At 42.5% G+C, this 17332-nt stretch overlaps 2 protein-coding genes across 2 annotated transcripts; one reads left to right on the top strand and one right to left on the bottom strand.

Annotated features, from left to right (window-relative positions):
* Window positions 1–7228: 7228 nt before the first annotated feature.
* Window positions 7229–9502, bottom strand: LOC143350715 (uncharacterized). Its single transcript, XM_076782739.1, has 2 exons — window positions 8144–9502; window positions 7229–7290 (listed from the first exon to the last, which is right to left on the bottom strand). Exons 1-2 carry the CDS (start codon window positions 9369–9371, stop codon window positions 7229–7231), a joined length of 1290 nt encoding a protein of 429 aa, XP_076638854.1. The 5' UTR covers window positions 9372–9502.
* LOC143350714 (uncharacterized) lies at window positions 9187–12568 on the top strand. The gene is made up of 5 exons (XM_076782738.1): window positions 9187–9322; window positions 9537–9846; window positions 10677–10806; window positions 10872–11065; window positions 12388–12568. The coding sequence occupies exons 3-5, from the start codon at window positions 10801–10803 to the stop codon at window positions 12566–12568; spliced, it is 381 nt and encodes a 126-aa protein (XP_076638853.1). The 5' UTR covers window positions 9187–9322; window positions 9537–9846; window positions 10677–10800.
* The last annotated feature ends 4764 nt before the right edge of the window (window positions 12569–17332 follow it).

Raw genomic sequence — 17332 nt, 5'->3', positions numbered from 1 at the left:
ACCCTGGCAGAACAAATCTTTTTTTTATTTTTTCAATCATATTTTAATCGTACACTAAATGTAACATTATATTTTTGTCTGACCTTCGAATATTTCTTCTTTTAAAGTTGAATTTAACCAATTACATTTAACATATGTTATTTTCAATGCACGAAGTACATGAATCTGGATGGTACTTTTCGTAGATACAGTCAAAACATAAAAATTTCAAGCGCCACGTACATCTAATGAAAGTTCTGTTTTCACAGCAATTACAAAATTTTGTATTTAACTCTGATGGAAAGGCCGCTTCAATTACATTGATAAAATGTGAACGATTTTCGGACAGTTGTACCTTGTACCTCGTACTTTTTACCTTATACTTCAGGTAAAAAGGGATATAACTGGGTAAAACAATTTTATGACATTACCTGCTAACTCATGTTACTGTTCTAAAATGAAACGCTATGTTTTATACCTTTAAAAATATTCGACTATGTCCTTGTAAAATTTAAAATCCAACCAATACTTTGTATTACACTAGCAAACGGGACCACTTTTCCTTTGTTTCAAAGGGTTTGATGGTGGGGATCTCGTGACTTTTGGCAAAAGTGAAGCCAAATCAAACATATAATATTTAGTTCGTCATGACAAATTGATACAGTTATCTCAAAACGTATCGAGAAAAATCATTATTAATTAATTTCTGCAACTATTAATTCTACTATTGTGTTTATGTTATAAAAATAAGAACTCTTCTTATTGAAAAATACCACAGCGTGCACGATACTGGCAAAGAGTGGACTCTCATTTTAATTTCTTAATTTTCAATCGTAAAGCATTTTGATTTTGAAAAATCGTATTAATAATATACATATGCTCGCTCACACATAGGAATAATACAAAAAATTTCTTTTTTTCAATAATTAAAATATGATCAGGGGGTCTTAGAACGTGTATTTCCGTAAAATAAATTTTACAAAATTTTTTTTTCATTATGGGTACTTTGCTTATGTGCGCCTACATAGGTCGGAAACTAAAAATGTCTGGGCAGTTGAGAATCTCGGCTCGAGATTCCAAATCGTATGCCGTTGACGGGAGGTCGGATTTCAGTTGTTAAGAGCGAGAAGGCAAATGTGAGTCTTTCTCTCTCGACTCCCACGAGGCGGTCCGAAATAACTTCGTGCAGCTTCGGAGAATCGAGAAAGACGGCATGCGTCAGTTTGCTTTTGTCTACTTTCCGAAACTCTACGAGCTCACGTACGCGTGATATGGCATAGTGTGAGAGAGCATCTTCGGTGCACTTCTGGCACCTCTGGTTCCAGCCCCACGTTGGACGCCATACTAACGATCACAGTTAACGTGAACCGCTACTAAAACGCCATCTTTCGGGTCACGGTCGTGAATGGAGTTTAATCGCGAGCGTGATCGTGATTTTGTGGTCACTGTGTTAAATCACTGTTAGTGATTTTGCACGCCATCTTTACATAGAAACGGTTATCGCGTAGACCCCTGTTTGGCTATTGTAAAAAATTTATTTAAAAATTATTAGGGAAATGCGTCAAAAATTATTCTCGTATGTTTGAAAAAGAGATTTCGATTTGAAGTTCGTTACGAGCTACTAAATTTCGTGATACTATTTTCGATATTTGACATATCTGCATTACGCTATCCCGTGAACTCGAGTTTAGTGTATATAGCGCCGCGACGGGAATTTATTAGAATTGGATTAATCACTAATTCGCGTACTATGATGTATATTACTATTGTATGAAATTCAGCGCGGGCAAATCAAGTCGGGGAAAACAGATTCACGGTACAGACGTGACTTCTCCGCTATTTTTGGGGAATCAAACTTCGAGTCCTCTTTATTTAGCAAAGTACATTACATTCATTAAGGGAAACTCTAAACTCCACTTGAGATCTAGAATCTTTAGAGCTCTTCTTCGCCTTAATAGCGACTGCCGTGTCGTAAACCCGCGTGGGCATACAACTGCGGAACACCGGGGGCTTGAGGAGCCGCCGATGTCTTTCCTCAAATTATTATTAAAAATGCAGCGTTCTCGCTCACCCTTGCGTGGCCTACTTGAACACTAGACAACAAAGTGGGCGGGAATGTTGCAAAATGTTAGGAACCGCCCTACCAAGGTGACGACGTTGAAGTAACATTCGTCACTGTCACCTTGGTAGGGGTTCCCGTGGTTTGCTTATTGTAAAAATCAGAACTTAGAGAGCAGATCAATTCTCGAAAGAATACAACGAATATCTAAAATACGGCCAAGTGTGTCAATCTACCGAATAAAGTAAATTGTTGGAGTTGCACCGGAAATTTTCTAAGATTTAATTTTGCGCGCCTCATCAAACAGAGCAGTTCAGCGTTCCAGGGGCATCAACCCACCTCCTCAACCTCCTAAACCACTGATCGGGACGCAACATCTGCGTAACTGGATCCTCTAAATTTTAGTGCAAATAATACTAGATACTAGAATTAATGAGAACTCGATTAATGACCATCGAGTGCGCGATCATGTAACTCCATTAAAATTCGGAGTGAGATTCAAACGAACTAGCGCCTTGTAATGTATATTATCGATCGAGAGAGAAAAGAAGGCATTCCTTAGAAATACTCGGTTTATTTTTAAAAGACCGTGTCGAATCGGAGTTTCCGTCGTCTTCTGACGAATTTCTATTTCTGCTAAATCTCGCAAGGATCTTGAAACACAACGGGGCCCTCACGGTACTTCACTTCGCGTTTCCGTTTATTTTCTCCAAGAGGGTCAAAAATTTTCTTAAGAGTTACGTTGGCCCACTAGCTAGCTTCGTTTCCTCTCTGAGCTCCCACACTTTCCCTTACCACATGTGCCCGTTACGAACATGGCCGCGTAGCTCCCACCACCACGCGGCTCGGTGCTGGATCGCCGATTGAAGAAGATCCTGACGAACGGGGTAGGGCTCAACCCCCTATTGGACCAGGACAACCTGGAAGGAGGATCTTGAATTTTCTCCTGGAGAAGGGATGAACGCCGAGGACCACGAGAAAATTTTCGCGGAGCAACAGATCAATTCTCGAGACAGTGGAGCGAACATCAAAATTATCGAAAAGTCTGAATAAATAAAATAGTTGAAGTTACATCCGAAAATTTGCTAAGTTTTATTTTGTGTGCCTCGCCGAGCAGAGCGGTTCAGCGCTCCATGAGCACCAACCCACCTCCTTATTCTCCTAGACCGCAGAGCGGGACGCAACAGATGTTACATGGTCGCGCTCTCAATAGTTATTAATCGAGTTCCCATTAATTCTTGTTGAGGTGCTATATTTAGTGTTTAAAGATTGCATAATGCCGAGCGATTATCCTCGGCCGCAATTACCGTTAATCCTGTTAGTGTACGTGACAATCCTGATATTCTCTCTAAGAGAGTTTGTACCGCGAACAATGATACAGAAACGCGGTTATTACTTGTTTTTGTGACATCGGTAACGGCTCATTACCTTCGATTCGAGTGTTCCAATGGTGTTGATGACATCAGTAGTAACGCGGCCGCGTCTTCGGCTGTCAATCCGCGTAGTCCTACGTAGACTTCTCACTAGAGTGTATCGGCTCCCGATTCCGCTCGAACAGAAAGATTTACGAAAGGAATGTTTTGATTGTTTAGTTTTAGAACTGTTCTGCCTGTATTTGACGGGCGTAAAGAGTAGATGTTCAGTCTGGTGCGGGTCCAATGATTGACCTCGCACAGCTGAGAATTCATTAAACTCGAGAAAAGTGTGGAAATAATCCGCCTTTTCTTTGACGAACGGATCGTTTTGAGATTCGGAGTCAATTCAAGTGCACCCAGGAATCTCGTATGGGATTTGTCAATCGAGATTCCACGAAATCAGTACTGCGGCAGAAGATCGAAAAAATACACCAGTAGGGTGTTCAATCCCTCCGTGCAGAATTGAGCGGTCGTCTCGATCGTATAAACGATCGAGACATAAGAAAGTTGGCATAATTACGCTTCAATTTTCTTGTGATTACCGCTAGGCTGAGGAGATACCTAAGGGAGACACCTACGTGGTGTACCTTCAGGTGGGTCCACTGTAGTCGGGTCGGCGTTCGCTGAGGACGCCTGACTTTTCCGTCTTCAAGTCCTTACTTCTACAGATCCCACCGGTGTAACGTTTAGAGGAGCACCTGTGCGAAGGAGTAACGGAGTCGTGGGTCAGACTCCAGTGGTTCAAATACTGCTAAGTGCAACGAATAGATGTGCAACGTGCAGTGAACCAAGTGCTGTCGGGCTTCGTAGTGCAACCCCCGAACAATAAGTTGTCTTTTAGAACGTTTAAGAGAAGTCGCAGATTGACGGTTGAGCTGTTGCACTGTACTGCGTTTCGACGCATAGACTCAGTGGACAGACTCACGGGAGAAGTGCATTTGGAGACCACTAGGTAATACACTGCAACCAGCATAGATAAGAAATTAATTCTTTGTCTACACTAACAAAAAATACAGTCCACTAGCGCGTTCGTATATCACAAGCAAGCGAAATTCGCCGCTCCTGTACGTTCGAATAACGACGCCAGGAGCGCGAGGAAACAAGCGTGGCACAGATGCGTACAACATGTTTGCGTGCTCCTGATACATAGCCGTGTTTTTCTGATTATAGGAATCTAATTCTGTGGCGACACCGTCGCGGCCGTGGTAACGGAAGCAGGAGCTACGGCCGCGCCCTCTTTTCGCGCTGGCGATGGCGCCAACCATTAAAAACGGTTGCGGTGGCTGGGAACTTTCCGCAGCCGTTAAGAAGCGAGCGGGGGTTGTACGGAACGAGCCGGCTTGCTGCCGAAGAGCCGCGGTAGCTGTTCACTCTAAGTTTGACCCGCGCCTCGACCACAGCTCGGCAGTCCGGTCTCGGTACCAGCAGTCAGTTTCCTCGCGATTCGCCCATCGTGTTGTTAACGTTCTTGTTGTTCGCGTTCTTGTTATTGTTATCGTTATTACCATTGTTGTTACCATAGTTGTTACCATTGTTATTATCATCATTGTTACCTGTTACTTGTTCATTTGTTGCATAAAATAAACTTGCGGTTAATTGGCATGTGGTCTTGGTCACATTTGAATCACCCGCCTTCGCTCCCGGATCTACGCGGCCTAGAGAAAGTTAGTCACGGTCTAGGGACCCGACAAGTCTACTCCAACGCGGCGAGTTCGATAACCGTCCAGGGTCTAGGCGACGAAATTATATTGATTTAATCTTTAATTTTGTTATATTTTCTATTCTCATTTTTGTTACAATATAATTTGGTTTTCTTGTTTTTTTTTTTTTTTTGTTTAAATTACTATTTTTGTAATAAACGGTCGACCACGTAAGGCCGACGAAAGAAAACCACTTTCTTCTAATTACTTTCCCTATAAACTCTTATTCTTCTATTCAGACTTCGTATTTAAAGGCATCAGCTTTTTAACATTTACTAAGCTTAAATTCACGCGATAGCGTAACAGTAGGTTTTCGTTGATTGGAGAATCACGTGGCCAAGTCCCGCCACGAATTGAAATGGGTGTTAGTACTTAAATAAATATCATTTAACCGCTTGAATGAGTTCACGTTTAGGAATGACAATGGAATTCCCTGTTATCGTTGCTATTGTTGCGAATCACGTGGTCGGTGAGTTAGGGAAATAAGGTCGTGGGACGGTGCCCGTGGAGCGCTGAACCGCTCTGCTCGGCGAGGCGCGCGGAAATCAAACAACTCAATACGTTAGAAATACTTTAACAACTTTATTCAGTACTGTTCTTTAGATATCTTTAAGTAGCGATTGAAAAACGTTCTCTAGCGCAACACGTTAGCTCGTATCGACTGAGAGAGGCCCGGCCACGCGGGCTCGGTCTTATATATCCAGTCGTCCCGATCGGCGTTTGTTTCTTCCTTTCCCCGGTTGCCAAGTTTTCGGCGCGTGCCATGGAATATTCCCGATCCTCCGAGCGAGAACCGGCGACATGGCCAACCGAGCGATTCTCACACACACACATAACCGCGCCACAAGCATACAGCCTATCTCTAACGGTCAAAACTACATTGTATGCACAAAGTATCGCCAACGGTCTACAAATGCTCGGTTTGTGCCTGGATTTCCTCGCGTTGAATTTCCTACCATAATAATACGCATTACAATACGCGATTTCGTTTGAGTCTCCCTCGCTCAAATCGCAGCTTCGATGGTGAGAAAACCAGTTCCAGCAATTTCCCGTCGCGCCGCTGTATGTACATAAACCCTACGTCATGCAAATGCGTAACACCTTCCCCCTTATACAAAAAGGTGTTTTCATAAAACAGCTTTTAAGCAAAAGTCAACATTTATTATTACTACCCTGAGCCAGGTCGGTGTCGGTTAACAATATTTATCACGTGAAATATACACATACCTATCACGCGCTTTATGATTTCGAGATTACTTAATATCCGCAGGGAAATAGTTAATATATTCCGGTATCGACATGTATTAAACTAGACGGTTAACAAAAGTCGGTGTGGTGATTTGCAGTAAGCTATACAGAGTCAGTTGGGATATACATTATATACGGAGAACATAAATTAGAGCGTAGTCCCGAATCCGCAAAACATTACATTGAGTAACTACATCGAGTATTACAGGTTATTTACTTTATTTAATCTCCCGCGGAGGGAGAGTCCGGTCTTATATGCGCTAGTTTTAATTTATTGGTATGCACTATCTTAAATCTATTTTTCGTTAACTCTATCTCGGCAGTTAAATCGCTAAATAATCTGTTTATCTTATAGGGGCCTAACCAAGTACAATCGAATTTGGAGGTTCTGGGCTCCTTAAGCAAGTATACCATATCGTTTAAATCAAATTTACAAGGTCTAAGTGTTTGATCATAATAATTTTTACTTTTCTGTTTCGCCTTTTCTAGATTCTGTGCAGCAGTTGTCTGAGTAGTGGTGATTTTTACAAAGAGTTCATCTAGATGTTGCGCGAACGTTCTGGGTGCTGAACCCGTGGAGAATTTTGAGGGAATATTGGCCCTTTCGCCAAAAATCAGTTCATGGGGGGTGAAGCCAGTAGCCTCATGCACAGAGGTATTGTATGGAAAAATGCAAAATCTTATCCACTCATCCCAGTCGGTCTTTGTGCAGTAATGTTTAAGGTAATTAATGAAGACACGGTGAGCTCTTTCAAGGGAGCCCAATGATTGTGGGTGAAAAGCGGTAGAGGTTATTCTCTGGATTTTAAAAATTTTACAGAAGTTCTTCATGACCTGACTAATAAAATTCCTGCCTTGGTCGGTGTGAATAGCTCCCGGACATCCAAACCTACTGATGAATTGTTCAGCAAGAGCGTGAGCAACGCTTATGGTATCTATGCTACGTAGCGGAATTGCATCTGAATACTTTGTGAGGTTATCTTGCAGGGTAAGTAGGTACTGATTACCTCTTTTAGTTACGGGTAGGGGCCCGACTATATCCATTTGCACCTTTTCAAATGCGCGTTTAGGGGTGTCGGTAATTCGCATCGGCTGTTTTGTTTGCTTAGTATAATTCTTGTTCCTTTGACAGGTGGGGCACGAACGAACGAACTCTACGATTTCCTTTGCCATACCGGGCCAGTAAAACCGTTCCTGGATAAGTTGATGAAGTTTAAAGGAGCCACGGTGACCTCCGACTACCGATTCATGGTGCTCTTTAATAATCTGTGACCGGTCCGACCTTGGCGGGATTATAGCCTCCCTACTGCAGATGGTAATGCTATATTGTGGGTCGTTGAAGATTTCTCTAAGTAAGTTTAATATACGATTCCGCGCGAAGGGGTCGAATTTATCCGAGTCTATCAAGATCCTGAAGGTATCCGACCGCAAAGATTCCAGTAGATTTTTAAGAGATTTCAAGGAGTTTTGAACATGATCAAAATTCAATTCATCTTGGGGACAAGATTTGAAAAATAAAAAGAAAACCGAATATCTGTTCTGAGGGAACGCCATGGCATTCCCAACATTTAATTTATAATGCCGCACCTGGTCCATTGATAAACCTATTCGGCTTAGAAGTCCCTCGGTGGTATGGGAAATATCAGTACCGGTGAGAGGGATGAAGTGGACAAGATTATCGCGCCGTGCAAAAAGGTGCCCCTTCAGATAGAATACAGTAGGGGAGGATCGCGTCGGCTCACCCATATCGGGGGTGGTGATTAAAATTCTCCTTCCGGCATCGATTCCATTTTCGTCGTGGACATTCTGTGTAATTAAAAGGGTCTCTACAGGGTCTCCCGGGTTTAATATCGAGGTCACACCACTGGATATCCCTGTGCGGTCCCGGTCATCCCCATTCATACTTCCACCTGGCATCACCCGCCAGGATTCACGCAAACCTCGGTCCACCTGACCGAGTTGCAAACATCCACCCAGTCCACCTGACTGGATGGGATACTCATTCACACGGGGCGCCCCTCTCCCCTGAGACGACACAGGTTGCACGTCGAGTACAGATTCCCTCTCACGGCCCCCGAAGCGGGTTCCTGGGGTTCGGATTATACACCCGTTAGCCAACGAAAGACCGAGTTGAGGAGACTCTGGGGTACTCGACTGGGGTGTTCCTTCAGGAAGTTCTTTCGCGACATCTACTACCGAGCATGCTTTTTCCGAATCGAAAATCTTTACTACGCCGTCGGTGACCTCGTTTACTTTCCCCTCTGTTTTCCTGCGCGCTAGGAACACAGAGGCAATGAATCTATCGTTCTCCGCGGATTGCGCGTCATCTGCCCTGTCCGTTTCGGAATCTACGATTGGTGGTTTGTCTGCGCAGACTTGCACCCTTCCCAGACGCCTCGGACAAGGACTAGAATCCGCGCCCGATTGTACCGTGGGATCGGGATTCGCGTTGGCATCTACGGGATTGCGCGAGAGTGCGTCGGCGTTCGCATTGACTCTACCAGGTTTGTATATTATGTTATAATCGTACTCGTTTAGCCTTATTCGCCATCTCATTATTTTAGAAGTGGGGTCCTTAACACTGTGCAGCCACACTAGGGGACGATGGTCCGTGACCAAGGTGAATTGCCGGCCGTACAAATAAGGTCTGAAATGCTCTACTCCGAATAAAACTGCCAGAAGTTCCTTTTCTATCGTGGAATAATTAATTTCGGCCTCGTTCAATGTTCTAGATGCGTAAGCTACAGGGAGGTCCGTTCCTACTGTTCCTTGACTTAGAATGCCACCCACCGCAAAATCGGAGGCGTCCGTAGTGACGAGAAATGGTCGCGAAAAATCGGGGAATTGAAGCAAGGGTTCCGCACAAATGGCATCCCTTAGAATTTCGAAAGAGCTTTGAACTTCCGGAGTCCAGTAAAAAGGTACATCTTTCTTTAAAAGTTTCGTTAATGGTTTTGCGGTTTTAGCCATATCGGGGATGAATCGTCTATAGTAACCTACCAGTCCTAGAAATTGTTTAATATTTTTCCGCGTGCGGGGTACTGGGAAATTTTTTACAGCTCGAATTTTATCTGGGTCAGGCTTGACTCCCTCACTGGTAATCTTATGACCCAAGTATGCAATTTCTTTTTGCAGGAAACGACATTTCGTCGGTTGAAGGGTTAGTCCAGCATTCTGCAGCCGAGCCAGAAGGGCCCTTAGTTTACGTGCGTGTTCCGAAAGAGAAGCCGCGTAAATAACAATATCGTCCATGTAGACGAAAAGTTCGATTCCCTGCAACCCGGATAACGCGAGGTCCATAACTCGCTGAAAGGTGGCTGGCGCGTTCCTCAGGCCGAAAGGCATCCGATTGAATTCAAAGTGGCCGTGGGGGGTGGAGAAAGCCGTTTTGGACTTGGACGCCGGATCTACGGGGATTTGATGAAACCCGGAGGCCAAATCTAAGGTACTAAAATATTTAGCCCCTCCTAATTGATCTAAGATCTCGGTAATGTTAGGGAGAGGATAGGCATCCGCTACGGTTTTTCCATTCAGTTTACGGTAATCGATGACCATTCGCCATCGGGGCGTTCCGGAGGGATCTGGCTTTTTAGGGACGACCCACAAGGGGGAATTATATGGGGACATTGAGGGCTGGATTATTTCACTGTCGAGCAAGGAACTTATCTGGTTTTCTATTTCACTTTTATGAACCGGTGGAAACCTGTACTGTTTTGTATTTATCGGTAATTTGTCTGTAGTATTGATGGAATGGTGGGGGACATTAGCGGTCTTTAGTTTATCGCCCAATAAATGAAATTGGTATGGAAATTTACTGATGATTTCTAATATACTCGTCCTTTCGATTTCGTGAAGGTGATTCAAGTCGAGTGCCTTAATGAGCTCGCTCAACCTTCGGGCGTGGTCTTCGGATTTGCCTGCGGTCGGGGTTTCCGTACGGGAGGATCGAGATGCCGCGGGTCTCGAATCGAATTCTTCCAAATTTACAGGGGGAATCGTTACGGTGACGTGATCGCACGTGGTATTAATCGCGTATAACTTGACGAAACCGTTTCGCTGGCTGGCTAACACCTCGCCTATGAAAATACCGGATCCGGCCTCAATTCGTTTGACATAACCCGACGCGTTGCTATTCCTTGTAGGGGCCGAGATTAGGACCTTGGTTCGCGGGGGAAGATAATGCGATGAAAATCCGGAGGCGAACGGATCCTGTTCGAATTGCATCATGCATGGAAAGTCCTCTTTAAATCTGAGAGTTGCCTGTTGTTTTTGCAGAAACGGTACTCCTAAAATGCCTGCCTCGGAGATAGGGAAATCTACGTCTACCAATTGGAAGTGTATCGGGATATCCCAGATGGGTATGATGACCTCGCCTCGCGTGTGAACCGTCCCTGAACTTATGCCGGTGAGATGATAAATTACCCTAGTATTAACCATTATATCCGAATTTACTTCGCCCTGTTTAATTAGGTTAAGTTGGGAGCCGGTGTCGACCAGGAATTTAGCGAAACCGCGGTGGAAATAGCTGTGGAGCAAGGGGACAATTGGCGATTGCGCGATACGACTCAACCCTGCTTCATAGCAGATGCAGTGGACTCGGCGCGGGAAATCAAGGGGCCCCTCCGCCTCGCGCCCGTTGACGGAGACCCCTTGGGGTTTAAAGGGTTGGTCCAGGAATTTCGTTCTAGATTCCGCCCTTGGTTCATGGAGAGTAAGGGGACTGGGGGCCGCGTATCCCTAGGCACATGATTCGAACCGTACCGATGGCCCTGACTTTCCTCGCGCCCCGTTCCCCAGTATCGCCGGTGTCTTTGTGTGTTTGATTGGGGCCCATGGAATCGGTTATTAATCGCGCCGCGACAGTCCGCGACTAGATGTCCCACTTCCCCACAACGGAAACAGGCTCGCTCCCGTATTTCAGTCCTACATATCCGAGGTCGATGATCCCGGGGAGTGTCCGCGGGTCTCGGGGTCCGTGCGAAACCGGCCACGTTTTCAATCCTGGAGGCTAGTTTAATGATCGTTCTTAGATCCCGTTCATCGTCCTTTGATACGATCCCCGCGACAATGTCGTTTCGAAGGCCCCTCAGAAAATCGCGAACCGCGTTTTCCATAATTAATGCTTTAATCCCGACAAAATGCTCGGGACCGTAATTCTCGCGCGCTGTCTGTACCCCCCGGTCCACAATCCCGAGCACCCGATACCCGAATTCCTCAATCGTTTCGCGATCATGCCGCTGCACGACCCGTAACTCGGTTTCCAAGTCATTAAGGCTGAATTTCCGGGGATACGCGACTTTAATTAACCTTATCAAGGCTTCTACCGTCCGGGGGGGGGGGGGGGGAATCATCGCCTACAATGCCGCGGAAAACTGAGTGCTGTATCCGACTTTGAATTAACGCGAGCAAGTACGGTTTTTCCTCTATCCCAACCAACGAGTCCGCCAATCTACACTGGGCGATGAATTGGTCGACTTGGGACGGGTTCCCATCAAAGTAGGATATGAGGCCGGAGACTAAATCATATGGCATACGCGACGGAGTTCTCGGAATATCCGGCGGCAGGGTCGAGACGGGAGATCGAACAGGGGTGGCGATCGAGTTAACGGAAAGAGTTTGAGAGGCACACGACATAGGGGGTGACGAGAACGTGCTGTTAATTATGTTTAAGGGACTGTCTGTCGCGTTGGACCCGTGAATTATTGGCTGTACGGGGGTTAAACTTGGTTCGTTAGTTCGCGGTACCACGGTTTCGGAAGTAGGGGGGTGTATGTGGGGAGATTTTAGTAACTCTTCCATAAATGTCCCACTACCACCACTCAGACGCTGCTTACGGCTCCTTTTAGCCCTCACGTATTTCTTTAAAAACGGCGGCATTTTCACCGACTAACTAAATCTAATTGAGGCGAGTATATCAGACTAGTACAAACAAATCTAGCTACTAGTCTGCGCAATGATTATTACTAACGTAGTACTACACTTACAGTGCGCTAGCAATTACGACGGAAACGCTCAGGAACGTCGCTGATCGGTTCTCCTGCAACGGGGCCCTCCACTCGTCGTCGATCTGCTGGGCTGGCGGTCTGCGTCCCGGACGAAGATGCTGGAAACCGGCGATGGTCCGCGATGTCCTCCAGGTGCTCCAGTCGTCGGGGGATGGTCCGTGATGTCCTCCAGGTGTTCCAGTCGTCAGCGATGATCCGTGATGTCCTCCAGGCGTTCCAGTCGTCGGCGATGTTCGTCTCTCTGCTTTACAGGAACCTCGTTCAGTGGCGTTCGCCTCTCCGTGCTGAGTAAGGCGGAAGCTCAACCGCGACGTGAACAAGGTGCATGTGATAACGGTGGTGGCTTGCACGGCCGCCGAAATCACCCGTCTCCGGTATTTACCCGTGCCCTTAGGGAAACCGTGCGAAAACCCAAGGGAGAGCGGATGCACTGATTCTGATGTTCACTTTGTACTATAGAAGCTCAATAAAACGGTTCACCAAAATTCAAAGTTTTGAAGCGCGCACTCGCGAGCCGGCAAAGTTTGTCTTAGATCCAAGTGTAATTCCAATTTACTTTAAACTTATCCCACCGCTGTCACCAAAAATATATGTTGCGAATCACGTGGTCGGTGAGTTAGGGAAATAAGGTCGTGGGACGGTGCCCGTGGAGCGCTGAACCGCTCTGCTCGGCGAGGCGCGCGGAAATCAAACAACTCAATACGTTAGAAATACTTTAACAACTTTATTCAGTACTGTTCTTTAGATATCTTTAAGTAGCGATTGAAAAACGTTCTCTAGCGCAACACGTTAGCTCGTATCGACTGAGAGAGGCCCGGCCACGCGGGCTCGGTCTTATATATCCAGTCGTCCCGATCGGCGTTTGTTTCTTCCTTTCCCCGGTTGCCAAGTTTTCGGCGCGTGCCATGGAATATTCCCGATCCTCCGAGCGAGAACCGGCGACATGGCCAACCGAGCGATTCTCACACACACACATAACCGCGCCACAAGCATACAGCCTATCTCTAACGGTCAAAACTACATTGTATGCACAAAGTATCGCCAACGGTCTACAAATGCTCGGTTTGTGCCTGGATTTCCTCGCGTTGAATTTCCTACCATAATAATACGCATTACAATACGCGATTTCGTTTGAGTCTCCCTCGCTCAAATCGCAGCTTCGATGGTGAGAAAACCAGTTCCAGCAATTTCCCGTCGCGCCGCTGTATGTACATAAACCCTACGTCATGCAAATGCGTAACACTATTAATAACAATGCGTACATGCATTGAATTGGGTTTATTTATGGTTAAAAAAAACTAAACAACATGATGGTATGCTGAGACATTTTCTTATAGGATCGAAATTTGCGGTCTCGTTCATACAGTAACTCCCATGAAACGTACTCATATGAGCGCGTGCAAACCCGCCTTAAGGCTTTGCGCCCAGTGCAGCACGGTGGGATCGCGTTCTTCCACTTTCTTCCCGACGCAAAGAATGTTTTCTTCTTCTTCGGGAAATCCCGACACTTTCTCGGTTAAATTCATCGAGTCGAGACGCGTGTGAAAACCCAAGTGTAATATGAAACTAAAGAAATATAGGTCCGTTGTGTTCTTGTTAATCTTGAGTTATAATCATTTATCTTTCCGACAACCAAGTTGGAGTGGAGTCGTATAGTTAGACATACAAAGACTGTCCTGCATTCACGAGTTGTTATTAACAAAGTTGACGGTAGACGATCAACGAAGATTTGCATTTAACCAGTCTTCTGAATTCAAGAACACTACAATTTGGCGACGACGATGGGATGCTCATCGAAAATTTTGGTGTAAAAGTATACATCGAAAATGTGGTACGTGAGGAACGTACATACCCTAAATCGAGCACGTGTGGTACTTCACCGGGCACGAACATAAGGTGATTTACACAGTCGATATCGTTGGTTTTTACAAAAGGTAAGTCTTAACATTTAAGTAAACATTTTGTTTAAAAATTTTCTATAAAAACCTCTGTAAGTTTTGTCTCTCATGCTACAAAAATCTTTATATAGTTTTATCACATGAATTCATGCAAATTAATTTAATTGGTTGTTTTATAAAACAAATTTATAAAAAAAGAAAAAACGTTTTTGACAAGTCCTGTAAAATACCTCAGTTTATCCATAATTCATAAATAGAAGAATTTAAATCTATATTATCCAATACACAAGATATAAAGACTGACATATATACACTTACTTTAATAAATCTGGGTAAATCATCAGCATTATCTCTATATTTATTAACAAATGTCTTAACATAGAACTTAATATTATTAGTTAGACTACTAATAAAATGAATCCATCATTTTATAATTAAAGATACAGTTGCAGCCATAACATTCAGATTACTTAAATTACTTCTGTCGCTTATAAAATATTTTATAAAGTTGTATGCTAATTTATGCTCTTTAAAATATTGGAACATTCCTAGCAAACGGACTGTTCACTGATCGGGGTGAGTTAGACGTCATTCGATTCGTCTAATTCAGTAAATTATTAATATCCATTTTATTATTTGCGGAAATTCGTTATTTTTTTATAAACTGGTTGTAAAGTTACAGTAAAAAAGTAAGGTTAAGTATATTTTTTGACAAGTTCACAGGTAGAAACAAGTGACTATCGTTGCTGTGTTCATGTTACAAATTATAAATAATTGATCTAATTTGAAAGTGCTAGATTGTGAAATGGGAATTTGTAGAACGTGTATGCATAAAAATCATTTTTTTACGCACATACTTTGCATGAGTTGGTCAGGTAGACAGTATGTGCAGCAACAACTAAAAAGTGTTGCCACCCTCCTCTGACAGTGTTTACAGTTTGACAATATAATAAATTACTATTCTATACAGTGCGTTGGTTTAACTTTTTTTTATTATTAAATTTCATTAACATCATCTAAATCTTGTATGTTCTGATTCTCTATAGAATCAAATGATATTTCTGCAATTTCTGTTATTAATTGATTAAATAAATCATCATTTCATTCCTTAGAAGATTTGCAAAACACATAATGGCTCAAGTATCCTATGAAATTATCTTTTTTGCTGAAAATAGAAAATATTTATGATATTATTTGTTACAAAAAATATTAAAGAACATGTGAAATTGCAAATACTAATGGACAGTGTTCAGGTAAAAAGTGTTTAGTATGCCTACATGTACTTTCAATTGCATTCATATGAGTGCCTGTTTTCAGATCATTAAAATGTAAACTATGATTTACAGTAAGATGTTTATATCCTTCCTTTTCCAAAACGTTATATGCTTTGCAACAGTCTGATATTATCGTAGTACCTGGCACTACTCACTGTTTGATTATCGAAAGAAGGGACTCTGTGTTTCCACTTTCAATACAGACCAGGAATATTTTCCCAGTTTCTCTTTCAATGCCTCCGAAAACCCACTACCATTTCACATGATGGCCTCTATGTTATTTTCTCTGGTCGAATTTGGATTCATCTATTTTTACAACTTTCCCTGGTCCGCCAAATATTTTGCATGAATTTTGCAACCAATCACCATCATTTGCTTCAGGAAGTAATTCCATTGGGAGACAGTGTTTTTATTTAATTCTAATTCGTATATAATATGATACTGTTCAAAATTGTAGACCAACATATAAGCTAATTTTAACACTGTTTCATAAGGAAGTTTTGTTTTCGAAAACCATGTTCCACGCTTTATGGATATTTTTTATATTACAAATTCGTTTTCTTTTGCAAGCATTGGCAGATGCTGCAATTGACCTTTTACATCGCCAATTTTCATTTATCGGTTTCATTGCATTTCCACACTGTGGATAATTAAGATTTTTGGTAAATAACTTTTTGTCTTGCAAAAATTTCAATAAGGCTTCTTTCTTTTTACAAAATTCGTGTAATTTAAATAAGTTCCATTCTTTTGGAACTACAAAAATTTACTCATTTTTATAGCACAATTGAACAAAATTCATAAAGTACAAGAAATAGAAGAAAATCAGAAATGACAATTGAAACAATTTCTGCTTTTCTTCTATTTGTTATACTGTCTGCAATGTGGAAATGTCATGAAAATGGTATATGAACATTGGCAATGCAGGATAACTACTCCAGAATCTGTCAATCAAACTAAATGCAAAAGACGTTGTAATATAAAGATATTTGCAAAACAAAGAACATGGTTTTCTAAAAACAAACTCAACTACAGATGTCTTAAAATTAACATATATGCTAACATACAATTATGAGCAATGTCATATTATTATATAACTAAAAATAAATAAGCAATTGGAAGAGTAGAGAAGATTGTCGAGATTGATGAATCAACATTTTGTCATAGAAAATATCACAGAGGCTACTTGAAAATTAATCACAGCATCAAATTTAAATTGAAACCACTTGGAGGCATGCTATACATTCTTTAATCCTTTTTATAACATATAATACTATTAATATTTTATGTTTTCTGGAAGAGTATTTTCATTGGATGCCTGAGACATTAAGTATTTAAGAAATGTATCTAAGAAGAAAATAGGGATTTATTCAATGAAATATTAGCAGAAATAGCAAAAATTTCATTCAATACATGTTTAACAAATTAGCATTTGACTACCTGGCGTTTATAATTTACGCCATGAACATAATAACGACAGTTACTTGTTTCTACCTGTGAACGACAAGTTTAAACAAACATAACAAATTTCTGCAAATAATTAAATGCATACTAATAATGTACTGAATTAGACGAATCGAATGTCTAACTCATCCCGATCGGTGAACGGTCCGTTTGCTAGAAATATACCAATCAAAGTATCTATATTTACATTATAATCAAGTAAAAATGTCACAATAGTAGTAATATTATCTTTTGTTAATACTGTGAATGTCTGATATTTAAATTTTATTAAATATTTTAAATCGGTTATCCTT

The sequence above is a fragment of the Colletes latitarsis genome, unplaced genomic scaffold, assembly GCF_051014445.1.
Source record: "Colletes latitarsis isolate SP2378_abdomen unplaced genomic scaffold, iyColLati1 scaffold0024, whole genome shotgun sequence".
Lineage (NCBI taxonomy): Eukaryota > Metazoa > Arthropoda > Insecta > Hymenoptera > Colletidae > Colletes > Colletes latitarsis.
The sequence above is the reverse complement of the archived record's forward strand: the minus strand, read 5'-3'. Positions and strand labels throughout refer to the sequence as shown.

Bases quoted from the DNA above. Each gene is read 5' to 3' on its own strand.
- LOC143350714 (XM_076782738.1), top strand. The intron at 11,066-12,387 runs GTTGGTCCAGGA...CTACACTTACAG, and splicing joins GACCCCTTGGGGTTTAAAGG to TGCGCTAGCAATTACGACGG.
- LOC143350715 (XM_076782739.1), bottom strand. From the start codon at position 9,371: ATGGCTAAAACCGCAAAACCATTAACGAAACTTTTAAAGAAAGATGTA. The intron at 7,291-8,143 runs GTGAGCCGACGC...ATTCATCAGTAG, and splicing joins AATCACCACCCCCGATATGG to GTTTGGATGTCCGGGAGCTA.